Raw genomic sequence first — 15,566 nt, forward strand, 5'->3', positions numbered from 1 at the left:
GGTGGTGGTGTTGGTAGTGCTGGGTGGTGTTGTACCAGTGTGTGACGGTGCTGGTACCCGTGTTGTGAGGTGGTGGTGGTGGTGGTGTTGGTAGTGCTGGGTGGTGTTGTACCAGTGTGTGTGACGGTGCTGGTACCCGTGTTGTGAGGTGGTGGTGGTGGTGTTGGTAGTGCTGGGTGGTGTTGTACCAGTGTGTGACGGTGCTGGTACCAGTGTTGTGAGGTGGTGGTGTTGGTGGTGCTGGGTGGTGTTGGTACCAGTGTGTGACGGTGCTGGTACCAGTGAGGTGGTGGTGGTGGTGTTGGTAGTGCTGGGTGGTGTTGTACCAGTGTGTGACGGTGCTGGTACCCGTGTTGTGAGGTGGTGGTGGTGGTGTTGGTAGTGCTGGGTGGTGTTGTACCAGTGTGTGTGACGGTGCTGGTACCAGTGTTGTGAGGTGGTGGTGGTGGTGGTGTTGGTAGTGCTGGGTGGTGTTGTACCAGTGTGTGTGACGGTGCTGGTACCCGTGTTGTGAGGTGGTGGTGGTGGTGTTGGTAGCGTTAGGTGGTGTTGTACCAGTGTGTGACGGTGCTGGTACCCGTGTTGTGTGGTGGTGGTGTTGGTAGTGCTGGGTGGTGTTGTACCAGTGTGTGACGGTGCTGGTACCTGTGCTGGTGGCAGAGTTGCTCTGCCCGTCGTCTGAGTACTGGTAGGGGTACTGCAGCGCCTCCTCTGACCCGGGGAAGTACTGCCAACGGGTCACAACAAACAAGTCACTCCTGCTCCCCCCGGGAATACCGCCAATGAATCACCACCGCTTAACGTGCACGTGCGTGCGTGTGCATGTGCGTGCGTGCGTTGGTACCCTCATGAGGTGGGTCATGATCTTGACGATCTCCTCCATGGAGGGCCTCTGGGTGGGGTCCTTGGACCAGCAGCGCGTCATCAGGCTCTCGATGGGCTTGGGCAGGTTCTTGATGAGAGGCGGCCGCGTGCCTGGGGCCAGGAGGGGGACACCGGGGGTTAGACGCTCCTACACCGGGGGTTAGACGCTCCTACACCGGGGGTTAGACGCTCCTACACCGGGGGTTAGACGCTCCTACACCGGGGGTTAGACGCTCCTACACCGGGGGTTAGACGCTCCTACACCGGGGGTTAGACGCTCCTACACCGGGGGTTAGACGCTCCTACACCGGGGGTTAGACGCTCCTACACCGGGGGTTAGACGCTCCTACACCGGGGGTTAGACGCTCCTACACCGGGGGTTAGACGCTCCTACACCGGGGGTTAGACGCTCCTACACCGGGGGTTAGACGCTCCTACACCGGGGGTTAGACGCTCCTACACCGGGGGTTAGACGCTCCTACACCGGGGGTTAGATGCTCCTACACCGGGGGTTAGATGCTCCTACACCGGGGGTTAGACGCTCCTATACCGGGGGTTAGACGCTCCTACACCGGGGGTTAGACGCTCCTACACCGGGGGTTAGACGCTCCTATACCGGGGGTAGACGCTCCTACACCGGGGGTTAGACGCTCCTACACCGGGGGTTAGACGCTCCTACACCGGGGGTTAGACGCTCCTATACCGGGGGTTAGACGCTCCTACACCGGGGGTTAGACGCTCCTACACCGGGGGTTAGACGCTCCTACACCGGGGGTTAGACGCTCCTACACCGGGGGTTAGACGCTCCTACACCGGGGGTTAGACGCTCCTACACCGGGGGTTAGACGCTCCTACACCGGGGGTTAGACGCTCCTACACCGGGGGTTAGACGCTCCTGCACCGGGGGTTAGACGCTCCTGCACCGGGGGTTAGACGCTCCTGCACCGGGGGTTAGACGCTCCTGCACCGGGGGTTAGACGCTCCTACACCGGGGGTTAGACGCTCCTGCACCGGGGGTTAGACGCTCCTACACCGGGGGTTAGACGCTCCTACACCGGGGGTTAGACGCTCCTACACCGGGGGTTAGACGCTCCTACACCGGGGGTTAGACGCTCCTACACCGGGGGTTAGACGCTCCTATACTGGGGTTAGACGCTCCTACACCGGGGGTTAGACGCTCCTACACCAGGGGTTAGACGCTCCTACACCGGGGGTTAGACATTCCTACACCGGGGGTTAGACATTCCTACACCGGGGGTTAGACGCTCCTACACCGGGGGTTAGAGGCTCCTACACCGGGGGTTAGACGCTCCTACACCGGGGGTTAGACGCTCCTGCACCGGGGGTTAGACGCTCCTACACCGGGGGTTAGACGCTCCTACACCGGGGGTTAGACGCTCCTACACCGGGGGTTAGACGCTCCTACACCGGGGGTTAGAGGCTCCTACACCGGGGGTTAGACTCTCCCTCAGGGGGTTAGACGTTCCTTCAGGGGGTTAGACGTTCTTTCGGGGGGTTCGACGTTCCTTCGGGGGGGTTCGACGTTCCTTCAGGGGGTTCGACGGTCCTTCAGGGGGTTAGACGTTCCTTCAGGGGGTTAGACTCTCCTTCAGGGGGTTAGACGGTCCTTCAGGGGGTTAGACGTTCCTTCAGGGGGTTAGACGTTCCTTCAGGGGGTTAGACGTTCCTTCAGGGGGTTAGACGTTCCTTCAGGGGGTTAGACGTTCCTTCAGGGGGTTAGACGTTCCTTCAGGGGGTTAGACGTTCCTTCAGGGGGTTAGACGTTCCTTCAGGGGGTTAGACGTTCCTTCAGGGGGTTAGCAATCTTCCAAACCAGGGTTAGAGGTTCCTACTTGGGTTTGACGTTCCCTTCAGGGGGTTAGACGTTCCTTCAGGGGGTTAGACGTTCCCTTCAGGGGGTTAGACGTTCCTGTAGTCCTCCTGAACAAGACTCACGCCACCTGCTCTGAGGACTTTCTAAAACTAATCCAAAACTAACTGGGACACAGGGGCTGAGCACTATCTATCCCCAGGGGCTGAGCACTATCTATCCCCAGGGGCTGAGCACTATCTATCCCCAGGGGCTGAGCACTATCTATCCCCAGGGGCTGAGCACTATCTATCCCCAGGGGCTGAGCACTATCTATCCCCAGGGGCTGAGCACTATCTATCCCCAGGGGGTGTTCCTGGGATCAGACAGACAGAACGGCTCTCTACCAAAGAAGGGGGGGGGGGTGGCTCCTCGGCCCGTTAAGGCGGGAGAAGGCAGCAGAAGGCGATGCTGGCGTCCCTAATGGCTGTGCGTGTACACAGCCTCTTTACTGCTCCCTAGGGGCACATTCAGCATAAAGGCACCGTCTTGCTAATTGCCAATATGCTAAAGAACCAGCTACCAGGTGTAGGTAATGATTCAGAAGGACATCTTTAGCCGGGAAGCAAAACCCTAGCTCTCCGGGGACTGCTAGCATCTCCTTTAGCGTGATGCTATCCATCTTTGTATGAGGCGCAGACGCAGAGTAAGCTACACCCACAGGGAAAGATTAAGTCTTTGGAAACATACTGAAGGTCAAGTGGATTTGTTTATAAAACCTTTCATCGTAATTCTAAAGGTGCGTTCACACCAAACGCGAAGGGGCGACACGATCCCATACAAAGCGTAGAGATGCGAATCGGCCGAATTATTCGCCAGAGAAAACCGGCGACAAAACTTGTCGCGCCACACTTTCACCCTGCACAGGCGAGCACGTTCACAAGGATTTGTAGCGCGACAAATTCACTCGAGACATTCGTGTGATGACAGCCAATCAGCGAACAACAGCGTGGCCACTGAGTGACATGTGTCACGTAACAGCCAATCAGCGTTCAACCGGCCAACCGTTCCCTGCAGTGCAGTCCGGGGTGCATTGTGGGTCAATCCGTTCAGTCGGCAGCGACGGATCCATCGGCCAATCAGATCGCTTCCCCTATACATCAGACACGCCCTCCGTCAACCAATGGAAACTCCATATCCATTGGTGAAGTTTGGCCTTGCACCGCTTACACTGCATTCACACAGTGAGAGAGGTGCTAGGCTAAACCTTCACCAATGGAAACGGTTCCCACTGCCTTAACAAGTCTGAGCGACCATGTGACCCAGGACCCCCGGTCAGTCTCCCAGCCCCCGGGTCAGTCTCCCAGGTCCCGGGTCAGTCTCCCAGGTCCCGGGTCAGTCTCCCAGGTCCCGGGTCAGTCTCCCAGCCCCGGGTCCGTCTCCCAGCCCCGGGTCTCTTCCCGGGTCCGTGTCCGGGTCCGGGTCCGGGTCCCGGTCCCGGGTCAGCATGCGGTGGCGGGCCTCACCGTTGTGGACGGCCCACATGATCCTGAAGGCCGGTCCTCCGATCTCGTCGAAGGGCTTCTTGCGCGTGATGACCTCCCACAGGATAATGCCCCAGCTGAACACGTCACACTTCTCACTGTAGTTACTGCCTGAGGACAGAGGCACACACAGAGAGAGGCTGAGGGTGGAGACAGGGAGAGAGGCTGAGGGTGGAGACAGGGAGAGAGGCTGAGGGTGGAGACAGGGAGAGAGGCTGAGGGTGGAGACACAGAGAGAGGCTGAGGGTGGAGACACAGAGAGAGAGAGGCTCAGGGTGGAGACACAGAGAGAGAGAGGCTCAGGGTGGAGACACAGAGAGAGAGAGGCTCAGGGTGGAGACACAGAGAGAGAGAGGCTCAGGGTGGAGACACAGAGAGAGGCAGGCTCAGGGTGGAGACACAGAGAGAGGCAGACTCAGGGTGGAGACACAGAGAGAGGCAGACTCAGGGTGGAGACACAGAGAGAGGCTCAGGGCGGAGACACAGAGAGAGGCTCAGGGCGGAGACACAGAGAGAGGCTCAGGGCGGAGACACAGAGAGAGGCTCAGGGCGGAGACACAGAGAGAGGCTCAGGGCGGAGACACAGAGAGAGGCTCAGGGCGGAGACACAGAGAGAGGCTCAGGGCGGAGACACAGAGAGAGGCTCAGGGCGGAGACACAGAGAGAGGCTCAGGGCGGAGACACAGAGAGAGGCTCAGGGCGGAGACACAGAGAGAGGCTCAGGGCGGAGACACAGAGAGAGGCTCAGGGCGGAGACACAGAGAGAGGCTCAGGGCGGAGACACAGAGAGAGGCTCAGGGCGGAGACACAGAGAGAGGCTCAGGGCGGAGACACAGAGAGAGGCTCAGGGCGGAGACACAGAGAGAGGCTCAGGGCGGAGACACAGAGAGAGGCTCAGGGCGGAGACACAGAGAGAGGCTCAGGGCGGAGACACAGAGAGAGGCTCAGGGCGGAGACACAGAGAGAGGCTCAGGGCGGAGACACAGAGAGAGGCTCAGGGTGGAGACACAGAGAGAGGCTCAGGCTGGAGACACAGAGAGAGGCTCAGGGTGGAGACACAGAGAGAGGCTCAGGGTGGAGACAGAGAGGCTCAGGCTGGAGACAGAGAGAGGCTCAGGGTGGAGACAGAGAGAGGCTGAGGGTGGAGACACAGAGAGAGGCTGAGGGTGGAGACACAGAGAGAGGCTGAGGGTGGAGACACAGAGAGGCTGAGGGTGGAGACACAGAGAGGCTGAGGGTGGTGGTGAGGGGGTAGATGGTGGTGCGGGGGAGATGAGGGGAGTGGTGGTGAGGGGGGAGATGGTGGGGGGTCTGAGGAATAACAGTGGTCTGTGTGTTGTGAGGACGGAGGGGCATCCAGGAGGAGGTCTTAATGTGGTTATGGCCGCTCCAGGGAGAGAGCCAATATAAAGAGAGAAAGAGGGAGTAATCTCACCCCGGTCCCGTAATTACGGCTGTTATTGCAGAATTTAAAGTGCACATTAGCGCACTATTTTAGATCGGCTGCACTGGGGCCATTTGATCGCATTTCAGCGTGCTACAGAGGAGCTGCGGGGGAGTCCATGGGGGAGGGGGGGGTTTAATTGCAGGGGAGTCGTGTAGCTCCCGTCTAAAACAAGATAATTACAACGTGCTAGTGGATGCTACCTCCCCGCCCGCCCTCGTAGCACGAGGAACACGTCTCGGTTGGACCGCCGCTAACCGCATTAGCCCCGTCTCTGAGGAAATAAAGCCACGGGCGCCGCCGCCGCCGCTACGCTACACGGTGCTACGCTACACTGTGCTACGCTAGCTTGCAATACGTTTATACGTATTGAAATGTTGTTGTGGTTGTTTGACCGTTGTATCTATTGTGCATTTGTATGCGTGTTGTAATCTGGCCGTCCTTGAAAAAGAGGGCCCTCCCCTGAATAAATAAAAGGTTCAATCAAATGAGAACAGAAACATCACCCGGAGGGCCCCCCATAGGGGGCGCTGTGCTCACCTTCGAACACCTCGGGGGCCATCCAGGCGGCGCTGCCCTTGTTGTTGGTCATGTGGGTCTGGATGTCGCAGGCCGTCCCGAAGTCACAGATCTTCAGCACCGTGCCGCCGGCCACCAGCAGCAGACTGAGGAGCAGGGGAGACGTCAGTACCTCCAGCCGCCACCAGGAGTCCAGACTGCCCCGTGAGGAGGTCCCCTCTAGGACCGCCCCGTGAGGAGGTCCCCTCTAGGACCGCCCCGTGAGGAGGTCCCCTCTAGGACCGCCCGGTGAGGAGGTCCCATCTAGGACCGCCCCGTGAGGAGGTCCCATCTAGGACCGCCCCGTGAGGAGGTCCCATCTAGGACCGCCCCGTGAGGAGGTCCCATCTAGGACCGCCCCGTGAGGAGGTCCCATCTAGGACCACCCTGTGAGGAGGTCCCATCTAGGACCGCCCCGTGAGGAGGTCCCATCTAGGACCGCCCCGTGAGGAGGTCCCATCTAGGACCACCCTGTGAGGAGGTCCCATCTAGGACTGCCCTGTGAGGAGGTCCCATCTAGGACTGCCCTGTGAGGAGGTCCCATCTAGGACTGCCCTGTGAGGGGGTCACCTGGACCCGCAGAGCCACCCCCTCCTACGCACTGGAGGATGTACGTCCTGCCACTTAATGTACGCACTTATTGCGTGTTGTACTTAGTTGTGCAGCGTCTTGTCCTCTCCGTGTTGTATACGGGGAATGGGTTAACCTAGAGATTGTTAGAGCTTGGCACTTGGTTCTATGAACATCCTCACCGTACCGACAGAGTTACATTGTAGTTTCACTTTCTGACAAATGTATTTATTATAAGTGGCTCTGGATAAGAGCGTCTGCTAAACGCCCTGAATGTGAATCCCTGTGGGTTCACTGAGGCCTCGTTCAGCCGGACTCCAGAGGCCAGCTGACGATACGGTCTGCAGGGGGCGCTAGTCTACCTGAACACCAGACCAGTCCATCAGTCAAACCATCTATGAACGAGGCCTACTTCAACGCCAAGGGCAGAAGAAATGGAACTCGGAGAACGTTAACAAAGAACATGAAGATGATAAAACTGATGAGAAATAGCATTAAAAGTGCAAGTGGACAGAAACACTTTAAAAGAAGAGGTGCTAACTTTGCTGCTAATGGTAGCCTTAAGGTGACCGCGGTCCAGTCGCTTTAGGAGGCCCGGATGGGCTGCGGACCATGGAACACACACACACACACACACACACACACACACACACACACACACACACACATGAATGGAGGAGTCAGGCCGATTCCTGCCCATGATGAGCCCTGTAACGCGCCCCGCTAGGCTAGCAGCGGGGGCTAATTAAATGAGGATGTGTGGGTGGCTGGACATGACTGTGAACATGATGCAGTGGGGGTTAGGGTGGGGGGGGGGGGTGGGGGGGGAGTTGAAGACGATGTGTTGAGGGAGGCGGTACAGGTGGTGGTCAGGTCTCGGTGTAAGGTGGAGCAGGTAAAGGGTGGAGCCGGTTACGGAGTAATGGACATGGCAGCAGGTAAAGGGAGGAGCAGGTAAAGGTGGAGCAGGTAAAGGGAGGAGGAGGGAGCAGGTAAAGGGTGGAGGAGGTAAAGGGAGGAGCAGGTAAAGGGTGGAGGGAACAGGTAAAGGGAGGAGCAGGTAAAGGGTGGAGCAGGTAAAGGGGGAAGAGGGAGCAGGTAAAGGTGGAGCAGGTAAAGGGTGGAGCAGGTAAAGGTGGAGCAGGTAAAGGTGGAGCAGGTAAAGGTGGAGCAGGTAAAGGTGGAGCAGGTAAAGGGGGGAGGAGGGAGCAGGTAAAGGGAGGAGGGAGCAGGTAAAGGGTGGAGCAGGTAACGGGTGGAGGAGGAAGCAGGTAAAGGGTGGAGCAGGTAAAGGGTGGAGGAGGTAACGGGTGGAGGAGGTAACGGGTGGAGGAGGTAACGGGTGGAGGAGGTAAAGGGTGGAGGAGGTAAAGGGTGGAGGAGGTAAAGGGTGGAGCAGGTAAAGGGTGGAGCAGGTAACGGGTGGAGCAGGTAACGGGTGGTGGAGGTAACGGGTGGAGGAGGTAACGGGTGGAGGAGGTAACGGGTGGAGGAGGTAAAGGGTGGAGGGAACAGGTAAAGGGAGGAGCAGGTAAAGGTGGAGCAGGTAACGGGTGGTGGAGGTAACGGGTGGAGGAGGTAACGGGTGGAGGAGGTAACGGGTGGAGGAGGTAACGGGTGGAGGAGGAAGCAGGTAAAGGGTGGAGCAGGTAAAGGGTGGAGGAGGGAGCAGGTAAAGCGGGGAGCAGGTATAAAGGGGGGCCAGGTACGTACTTGGGGGGCTTGAGGTCTCGGTGGATGAGGGCCTTGGGCTTCATGCCGTGCAGGTAGGCCACGCCCTGGGAGCACTGGAAGCACCAGCTCATGGCGTGGGACGCCGTGTAGAAGGGGAGGGGCTCCGCGCCGTGCAGCACTGAGGACCCGAGGGAGAGCAGGGCGTCAACGAGAGCACAGGCGGCCACAGCGACTTTTAGACCGGTGACCGATCTCTGACACATTAGGAGCACTTGTTTCATGCTACAAGGGATGCCGTTTCTCTTGGAACTTTTTCAACTCTAACCACAATTAACTCAATAAAACTCCACCCCAGTTGTTCAGGAAAATTCATCTTTTAATGGAATGGGAATCCTAGTTTAGAATATTTTTTGCATATACAAAATATTATTTTTCATCAATTGCAGGCCGGTCATTTCTAACTACATGAACAAAACTCTGTCCAGTTATGGACATGAATGCATTTGTAAAAAAAAAAATAGCAATATTTGATTTTGTCAATACCTAAAATAAATGGCATCAATGATCACATAGACGTGCATCAAAGGCTTGAATGTTCAACAAAAGAGAAGAAATGTTTGGCATTTCAAATTTTGAAAAAACAAACGACAGATCTGTGGTTTAAAAATGTCAACCAATGAGCACTCACCGTTGTACAAGGACCCGCCCTCTGCGTACTCCATCACCAGACATACCTGGCAGGAGCCATTCAGGGAAGTTAATAAAGCAAGTCTTCTCTTCAATGAGAAGCCATTAAAGCCATCGACTGAATTAGCTCATCAAGGACACATTGTTTCATTAAAAAATAAAATACTCCTCTTAGCAACCGATTGCCTCGGTGGTTCAGTGCCGCCCACACACACTTACCGGAGAATTGCAAGAACCGTACAACTTGACGATGTTGGGGTGATTCACTCGGGAGAGCTGCCGCAGCTGAGGGGACAGGGGACACAGCGGGGGTCCAGGTTAAGGCGTTGTCAAGAGGAGCACTTCAGACGCCATCAGCCAATGAGGACCGCCGAGAGGCGCGGTCCCGGGACCCTACCTCAACGATGAAGGCCTTCCGCTCCGACTCGCTCTCGATGGTCTTAATGGCCACGTCTTTGCCCTTCCACTTGGCTTTGCACACCACGCCAAACGCTCCTCTGCCGACCACCTGACAGCGAGAGGGAAAGTTAGGACAGACAGATAGCCTGAGGGACATTTAGGACAGACAGACAGCCTGAGGGACAGACAGACAGACAGCCTGAGGGACAGACAGACAGACAGCCTGAGGGACAGTTAGGACAGACAGACAGCCTGAGGGACAGACAGACAGACAGACAGCCTGAGGGACAGTTAGGACAGACAGACAGCCTGAGGGACAGTTGGGACAGACAGACAGCCTGAGGGACATTTAGGGCTGGACGATTTGGCCTAAAATATAAAATCTGATTTTTTCAAACCAAACCCTATTATCGATTTTAATCGTTATTTATTTCTATAAATGACAAATATATATATATATATTTTGATTATTATTTTTTTTTTTTCATTTTAAGAATAACAATGATAAACATGAGCATAATTTGGTTGCCAAAGACTTCAGGCAAACTCTGCACACTCACTTTAATTTTTTTCAATGATCGATTTTTTTTCTATCGTCCTAAACCATAAATTCAAATTACGATTAAAAATCAATTAATCGCGACTCAGACGTTTCTAAATTGATTATGATGTACAGAATCTTCTTAACGAAGGCCATGCGAACGTAGGTGGGCATGCCATTACACTTTATACTTCCATTTGGGGGCGTGTACATTTCATTTCTATATTTAATATCCCTACAGTTCGGTCAGTGACTGATCTCCTTCTGAGACGCCTGCTGTCAGAAGACTTGTCGGCAAACGGCCGTGAAACTGTTGATTCTAGAGGATAACACAAAGTAAAAGACACACCTCCTCCACTTCAATGTCGACATAATCGATCTCTTCAAACGGGTATCCTGGGGGCGTCTCGAGCATGTCGACGGCTGGGCAGTGACGTCACCGGCCCACGCCAGCTGGTCCCTCACTGGAGACCAGAAGAACCATCAGACCAGAGGAACACGTCAGAACAGATGTTCAGAACTACATCAGACCAGAGATACACATCAGACCAGAGATACACATCAGACCAGAGGAACACATCGAACCAGAGACACATCAGACCAGAGGAACACATCAGACCAGAGAGACCCATCAGACCAAAAGGACACATCAATCCAGATGTTCAGAGACACATCAGTCCAGATATTCAGAGACACATCAGACCAGATGTTCAGAGACACATCAGTCCAGAGACACATCAGACCAGATGTTCAGAGACACATCAGTCCAGATGTTCAGAGACACATCAGTCCAGATGTTCAGAGACACATCAGTCCAGATGTTCAGAGACACATCAGTCCAGATGTTCAGAGACACATCAGTCCAGATGTTCAGAGATACATCAGTCCAGATTCGGTATATTGAGGCTCTGAAAAAAGGGGGGGGGGGGGGGTCCTATTGCTAACGCTAAACAGGTTAGCAACCCAAGTGGATCCGAGTTAGTATGTTATCATGGGAGCAAGGCTAACATAGGCTAGCTACAATCAGCTGTTCAGTGACAAATGTTCAGAAACCGATCAGACGAGATGTTCAGAGACCCATCAAACCAGATGTTCAGAAACCCATCAGACCGGATGTTCAGTAACCCATCAGACCAGATGTTCAGAGACCAATCAGCCAAGAGTCAAACAGGACAGGTTGTAGAACACATAGAAGGCAAGGCACATCTTAAGACGGTTAGATAACACTATATTAACATATAACATCAGAACTACAATCTCCTGTCAATAAAGTTTAACTCCTGAATAAACGATGTTCTGAAGTAGCATCATTCATCACGACCTTATGTCGGGAGCTGTCAAACTCAACAGCTGACTGCAGCTAGCCCAAGTTAGCCTAGCTCCCATGCTAACATTCCAACCCAGATCCACTCAGGTTGCTAACCAGTTTAGCGCTAGCATCAAGACTCCGCGGTGTTTAACGTCCATAACGTCAGGGGGGCGTATGAACGGACCACGACAGGCGTCCCTGACGTGTAATGAACCCCAGAACCAGACAGACAGAGGCCCGCTGGACACCAGAGGAGATCAGAACCTCGTACCTTGATGCTAACGGGAGCTAGCAGAGATTAATGAGTTTCATCAGTCGAACATCCGGTCAAAGGTCCGACTATCACAGTTAAGATAAGTTAAGTTAAGTCTGGAGACAGACTGTCCATCCCCCGGGATGTCTTCCCTAACCGTGTGACGGACTGACAGAACTTTCTGGCAACTTAAGCTCGCTAGTTAGCATATTAGCTTGTGTTTTTATTCTCCGAAGCCGCAGCTCCAGCCGGAAGTATGTGCTACCTGCTCTCCTGTCCCCCTTTTCAGAGCCTCTCCGTTCCGCCCCTCAGGCGGGTTCCTCTGACGTGGGAGAACCATATCCTTACCATATCGATAATAATGCTTATAGTTATACCTTAATCAATATAAACGAATAAATACTATGACTATTACTTACTATTCCACTGTACAAAAAGACGGTCCCTTCCCATTGTTCACAAATATACAAAACATAATATGCAACATGTATCAGTAAGAAGAACTGCATTGGTAGATTATACCAGTAGAAAGCTGTGTATTTATGAGAAGATTGGTGGCCCTACCTACTCACCGCAAACATACACACGCACACACCTGCTTGACATGCATATAAATAGTCTTTACACACACAAACAACTCTCCCCAAGTATAATTTAGTCTAAACAAAAATGTAATAAAACGATGTTTTCCAGCAACATGGACACACACTGAGTGGAATTCAATTTTCAGGTTCATTTTGCTGACGGTTTTGTCAGCAGGTAACCGACATTAATTTAATGCTTACATTACTTAGCGAGGGTGATGTTATATCAACACTGCTTGATGAATGCTAATTATATTTCCTCCTAACAATAATAAAGTCCCCTACGGGACTTTTACCAAACGCTAATGACCCCGACTCGTCGGCTGCCATATTGAACAGAGCTTCCTAATAGCATCTTTCTCCCCTGAAATAATAATGATCCTAATCGCTCATTCCAGAGGTGATCAGCCTCCCTCGTGCTTGTGTGTGTGTGTGTGTGGGGGGGGGGGGGGGGGGGGGGGGGGGGGGGGCTGCCGTGGGACGTCAGGGCAGACTGAACGAGGTTGGTGTTTGCTCAGGCTTCATAATGATAAAGTCTAACCCGACCTCTCTTCTGTGCAGCCTGCCCCCTGTACAGCGCATTTGTTCAGAGCAATGCTGGCTCTGCAAACAGCGCATTTGTTCTGCGTGACTCCATGGAGCCAATTAGTATAGAAATATATATATTTCTATAGGCACAATACTTTAGACCTACTGTAAATGAAGTACATTTCTGCAGTCCAAATATAAGGGATTTTAAAGAGTTTGACTACCAGCATTTTATAATAATATTAGTGTTAATAATATACTCTGTCCATTAGGTCTCAACCATATATAGTGTGTGTCAAATAAGACACGGGTCGTTTACGCGGTGTGGGTGCTACACGTCCCCCTCACCGCTTGGGGCCGCTGTTGCATCAGAGACCGGCGGTCCCTGGCCCGAACGGGGCCGCTGCCAACGCGCTCCGCTTATATAACGGCAGCGGAATATTTCAGGACATTTCAACTGCCGGGCACCTCTATAGGGAGATATTTCTCACAATTACAATGCATTGATTCATTAATACCCTTATGTCAGCATCAGCTTTCTCTTGTGCTGGAAAGAACCGTTTCCTCCAATAAGTCAGTTGATGGATGGCGGGGCGCCGGTGCAGCTGACGAACATTTGTCTTGTGTTTAGGGCGCTAAGTGCCAGGCGCCTCAGGTTAGCGTTATGAATATCCCTGTCCCCGATACGACTTACCTTCTTTAATTAGAGTGGCGAAGAGGAAGGAGAAAAACGCAGTTGTTTGCAAATTCATTCCAAACATTTTGTCCGCAAGTGGAGCAAGTCACGGCGCCGGCGGAGTAAAGTGGGGCCCCCACCATCGTGGGGGGGAGGGGGCCCACCACAGGGGCCCCCTCCGCGGGGACCCGCCTTGCACAAGGGCTGTTAAATCATTTTAACTTTACCTAAATGCCCCGTTCACTTACGCTGACTTTATGTGACAGACGAGATGCATCAGGTGAAACACCAACCCCACAGGCTAATTAGCATGAGCTAGCACTAGCCAAGCAGCTAAAAGTAAAGCGCAAAGAGAGACATCGTAACTCAACATAAAAAGGAGAGAGAGACATTGGTAACAACACATAAAGGAGAGAGAGATCGTAACACAACACATACAGGAGAGAGAGACATGGTAACAACACATAAAGGAGAGAGAGACATGATAACACAACACATAAAGGAGCGAGAGACCGTAACACAACACAAAGGAGAGAGACATGATAACACAACACATAAAGGAGAGAGACATGATAACACAACACATAAAGGAGAGAGAGACATGATAACACAACATATAAAGGAAAGAGAGACATGATTACACAACACATAAAGGAGAGAGAGACATGATAACAACACATAAAAGAGAGAGACATGATAACACAAAACATAAAGGAGAGAGAGACATGATAACACAACATATAAAGGAAAGAGAGACATGATTACACAACACTAAGTAGAGAGAGACATCACAACACAACACATAAAGGAGAGAGAGACATGATAACACAACACTTAAAGGCTGCTGTGAAGTCTGCAGCGACGGCGCTTCCAGAGGAAACACGGCTCAGATCCAGAAGAAACCGGTTACCATAAACGAGGGATTCCTTTAAAGAGGAGAAAAGCTCCGCTGCCGGGGATGAGCAGTCCGACGCAGTCTCCCAGGTAACCTGCCCTCCCCACGACCCCACAGCGAGAGGGAAAACAGTGCGTGTGCACACACTAAGAACTATTAAGCAACTAGGTCAATGATGTTGTAGCAGTCATAAAGATGTTGTATTAGAGAAGAGAACAATTATACAACTGAAGACAAAAGGATCGAAAACACAAAAACAAAAACACCACCGCAAAATGATTAGCCGTAACGTTAGAAGAAAAAAATGGAGGATTATAAAACAAACAAACAAAACGTCTGAATGGCAGAGATGGGGAGCGGATCTCCGCTGGGGGGTCTGTGAGGACCACGTGTTGGTTCTCCGGACGGCAAGGCACCCCAGGCCGCTCCTCTCCCCAGGGACGGGGGGCTGCCGGCGGGATGGGGGCCCGGCCCGGCCCGCCCCTCCAGACCCTGACCTTTACCCGACCGTAGGATGGAGGTACCCCATCCCGGCCCCCCCCGCGGTCCCCGTGATGAGACCCCGACTCACACCGGCTCTACGGGGCTCCGCCTCCGAGCCAGCTGACCTTTCACTTGAACCGCTTTCTGCTTTCATACGCTCCTCCACTGAGAGCCAGGCTGTGTGCGGATTTATTTGTGTATATGTATGTGTGTGCGTGTGTGTGTGTGTGTCTATTGTCTGTTCTGCAGTGCATGTGTCTATTGTCAGTACAGTGCGTGTGTTTCTATTTTCTGTTCTGTGTGTGTGTTTGTCTCTATTTTCTGTTCTGTGTGTGTGTGTCTATTTTCTTTTCTGTGTGTGTGTGTGTGTGTGTGTGTTTGTGTCTATTTCTGTTCTATGTGTGCGTGTGTGTGTGCGTCTATTGTCTGTTCTGTGTGTGTCTGTTTCCTGTTGTGAGTGTGCGTCTATGTGTGAATGTGTATATACTGTTCTGTGGGTATGTGTGCATGCACGGAAATGCGTGTGCGTGCGTGTGTGCGTACGTTAGTGCTTGTGTATAGAGAAATAGGAGGGCTGCTGCCATGCGTTCATTCATTTTCCATATTGTGATTAATCATATTTAATTAGGTAATAAAACCTGCAGCACAATATTTCCCTTTTTCTAATGAGAAACTAATTCAGAGAACATTTTTATATCTAGAGGCGTGTTTTTGGAATATTACGTAATAGATGACGCGATTCTGAAC

At 53.0% G+C, this 15,566-nt stretch overlaps 1 protein-coding gene across 2 annotated transcripts in view; it reads right to left on the bottom strand.

Moving 5' to 3' along the window:
* map3k7 (mitogen-activated protein kinase kinase kinase 7) overlaps window positions 1-11,934 on the bottom strand; it is a 23,626-nt gene extending 11,692 nt beyond the window's left edge. Inside the window, exons 1-10 of one of the 2 annotated variants that reach the window (XM_060042356.1) lie at window positions 11,672-11,934; window positions 10,441-10,555; window positions 9,549-9,659; window positions 9,371-9,436; window positions 9,153-9,198; window positions 8,504-8,642; window positions 6,203-6,327; window positions 4,201-4,329; window positions 845-975; window positions 646-727 (exon numbers count right to left, since the gene is read on the bottom strand). In XM_060042356.1, the coding sequence (XP_059898339.1) occupies window positions 646-727; window positions 845-975; window positions 4,201-4,329; window positions 6,203-6,327; window positions 8,504-8,642; window positions 9,153-9,198; window positions 9,371-9,436; window positions 9,549-9,659; window positions 10,441-10,506 (895 nt within the window). In that variant the 5' untranslated portion in view covers window positions 10,507-10,555; window positions 11,672-11,934. The remainder of the gene's footprint in view (window positions 1-645; window positions 728-844; window positions 976-4,200; window positions 4,330-6,202; window positions 6,328-8,503; window positions 8,643-9,152; window positions 9,199-9,370; window positions 9,437-9,548; window positions 9,660-10,440; window positions 10,556-11,671) is intronic. The other variant, XM_060042357.1, reaches the window with a different exon arrangement.
* Between the last annotated feature and the right edge of the window lie 3,632 nt (window positions 11,935-15,566).

Source organism: Gadus macrocephalus, chromosome 21 (genome assembly GCF_031168955.1).
Source record: "Gadus macrocephalus chromosome 21, ASM3116895v1".
Lineage (NCBI taxonomy): Eukaryota > Metazoa > Chordata > Actinopteri > Gadiformes > Gadidae > Gadus > Gadus macrocephalus.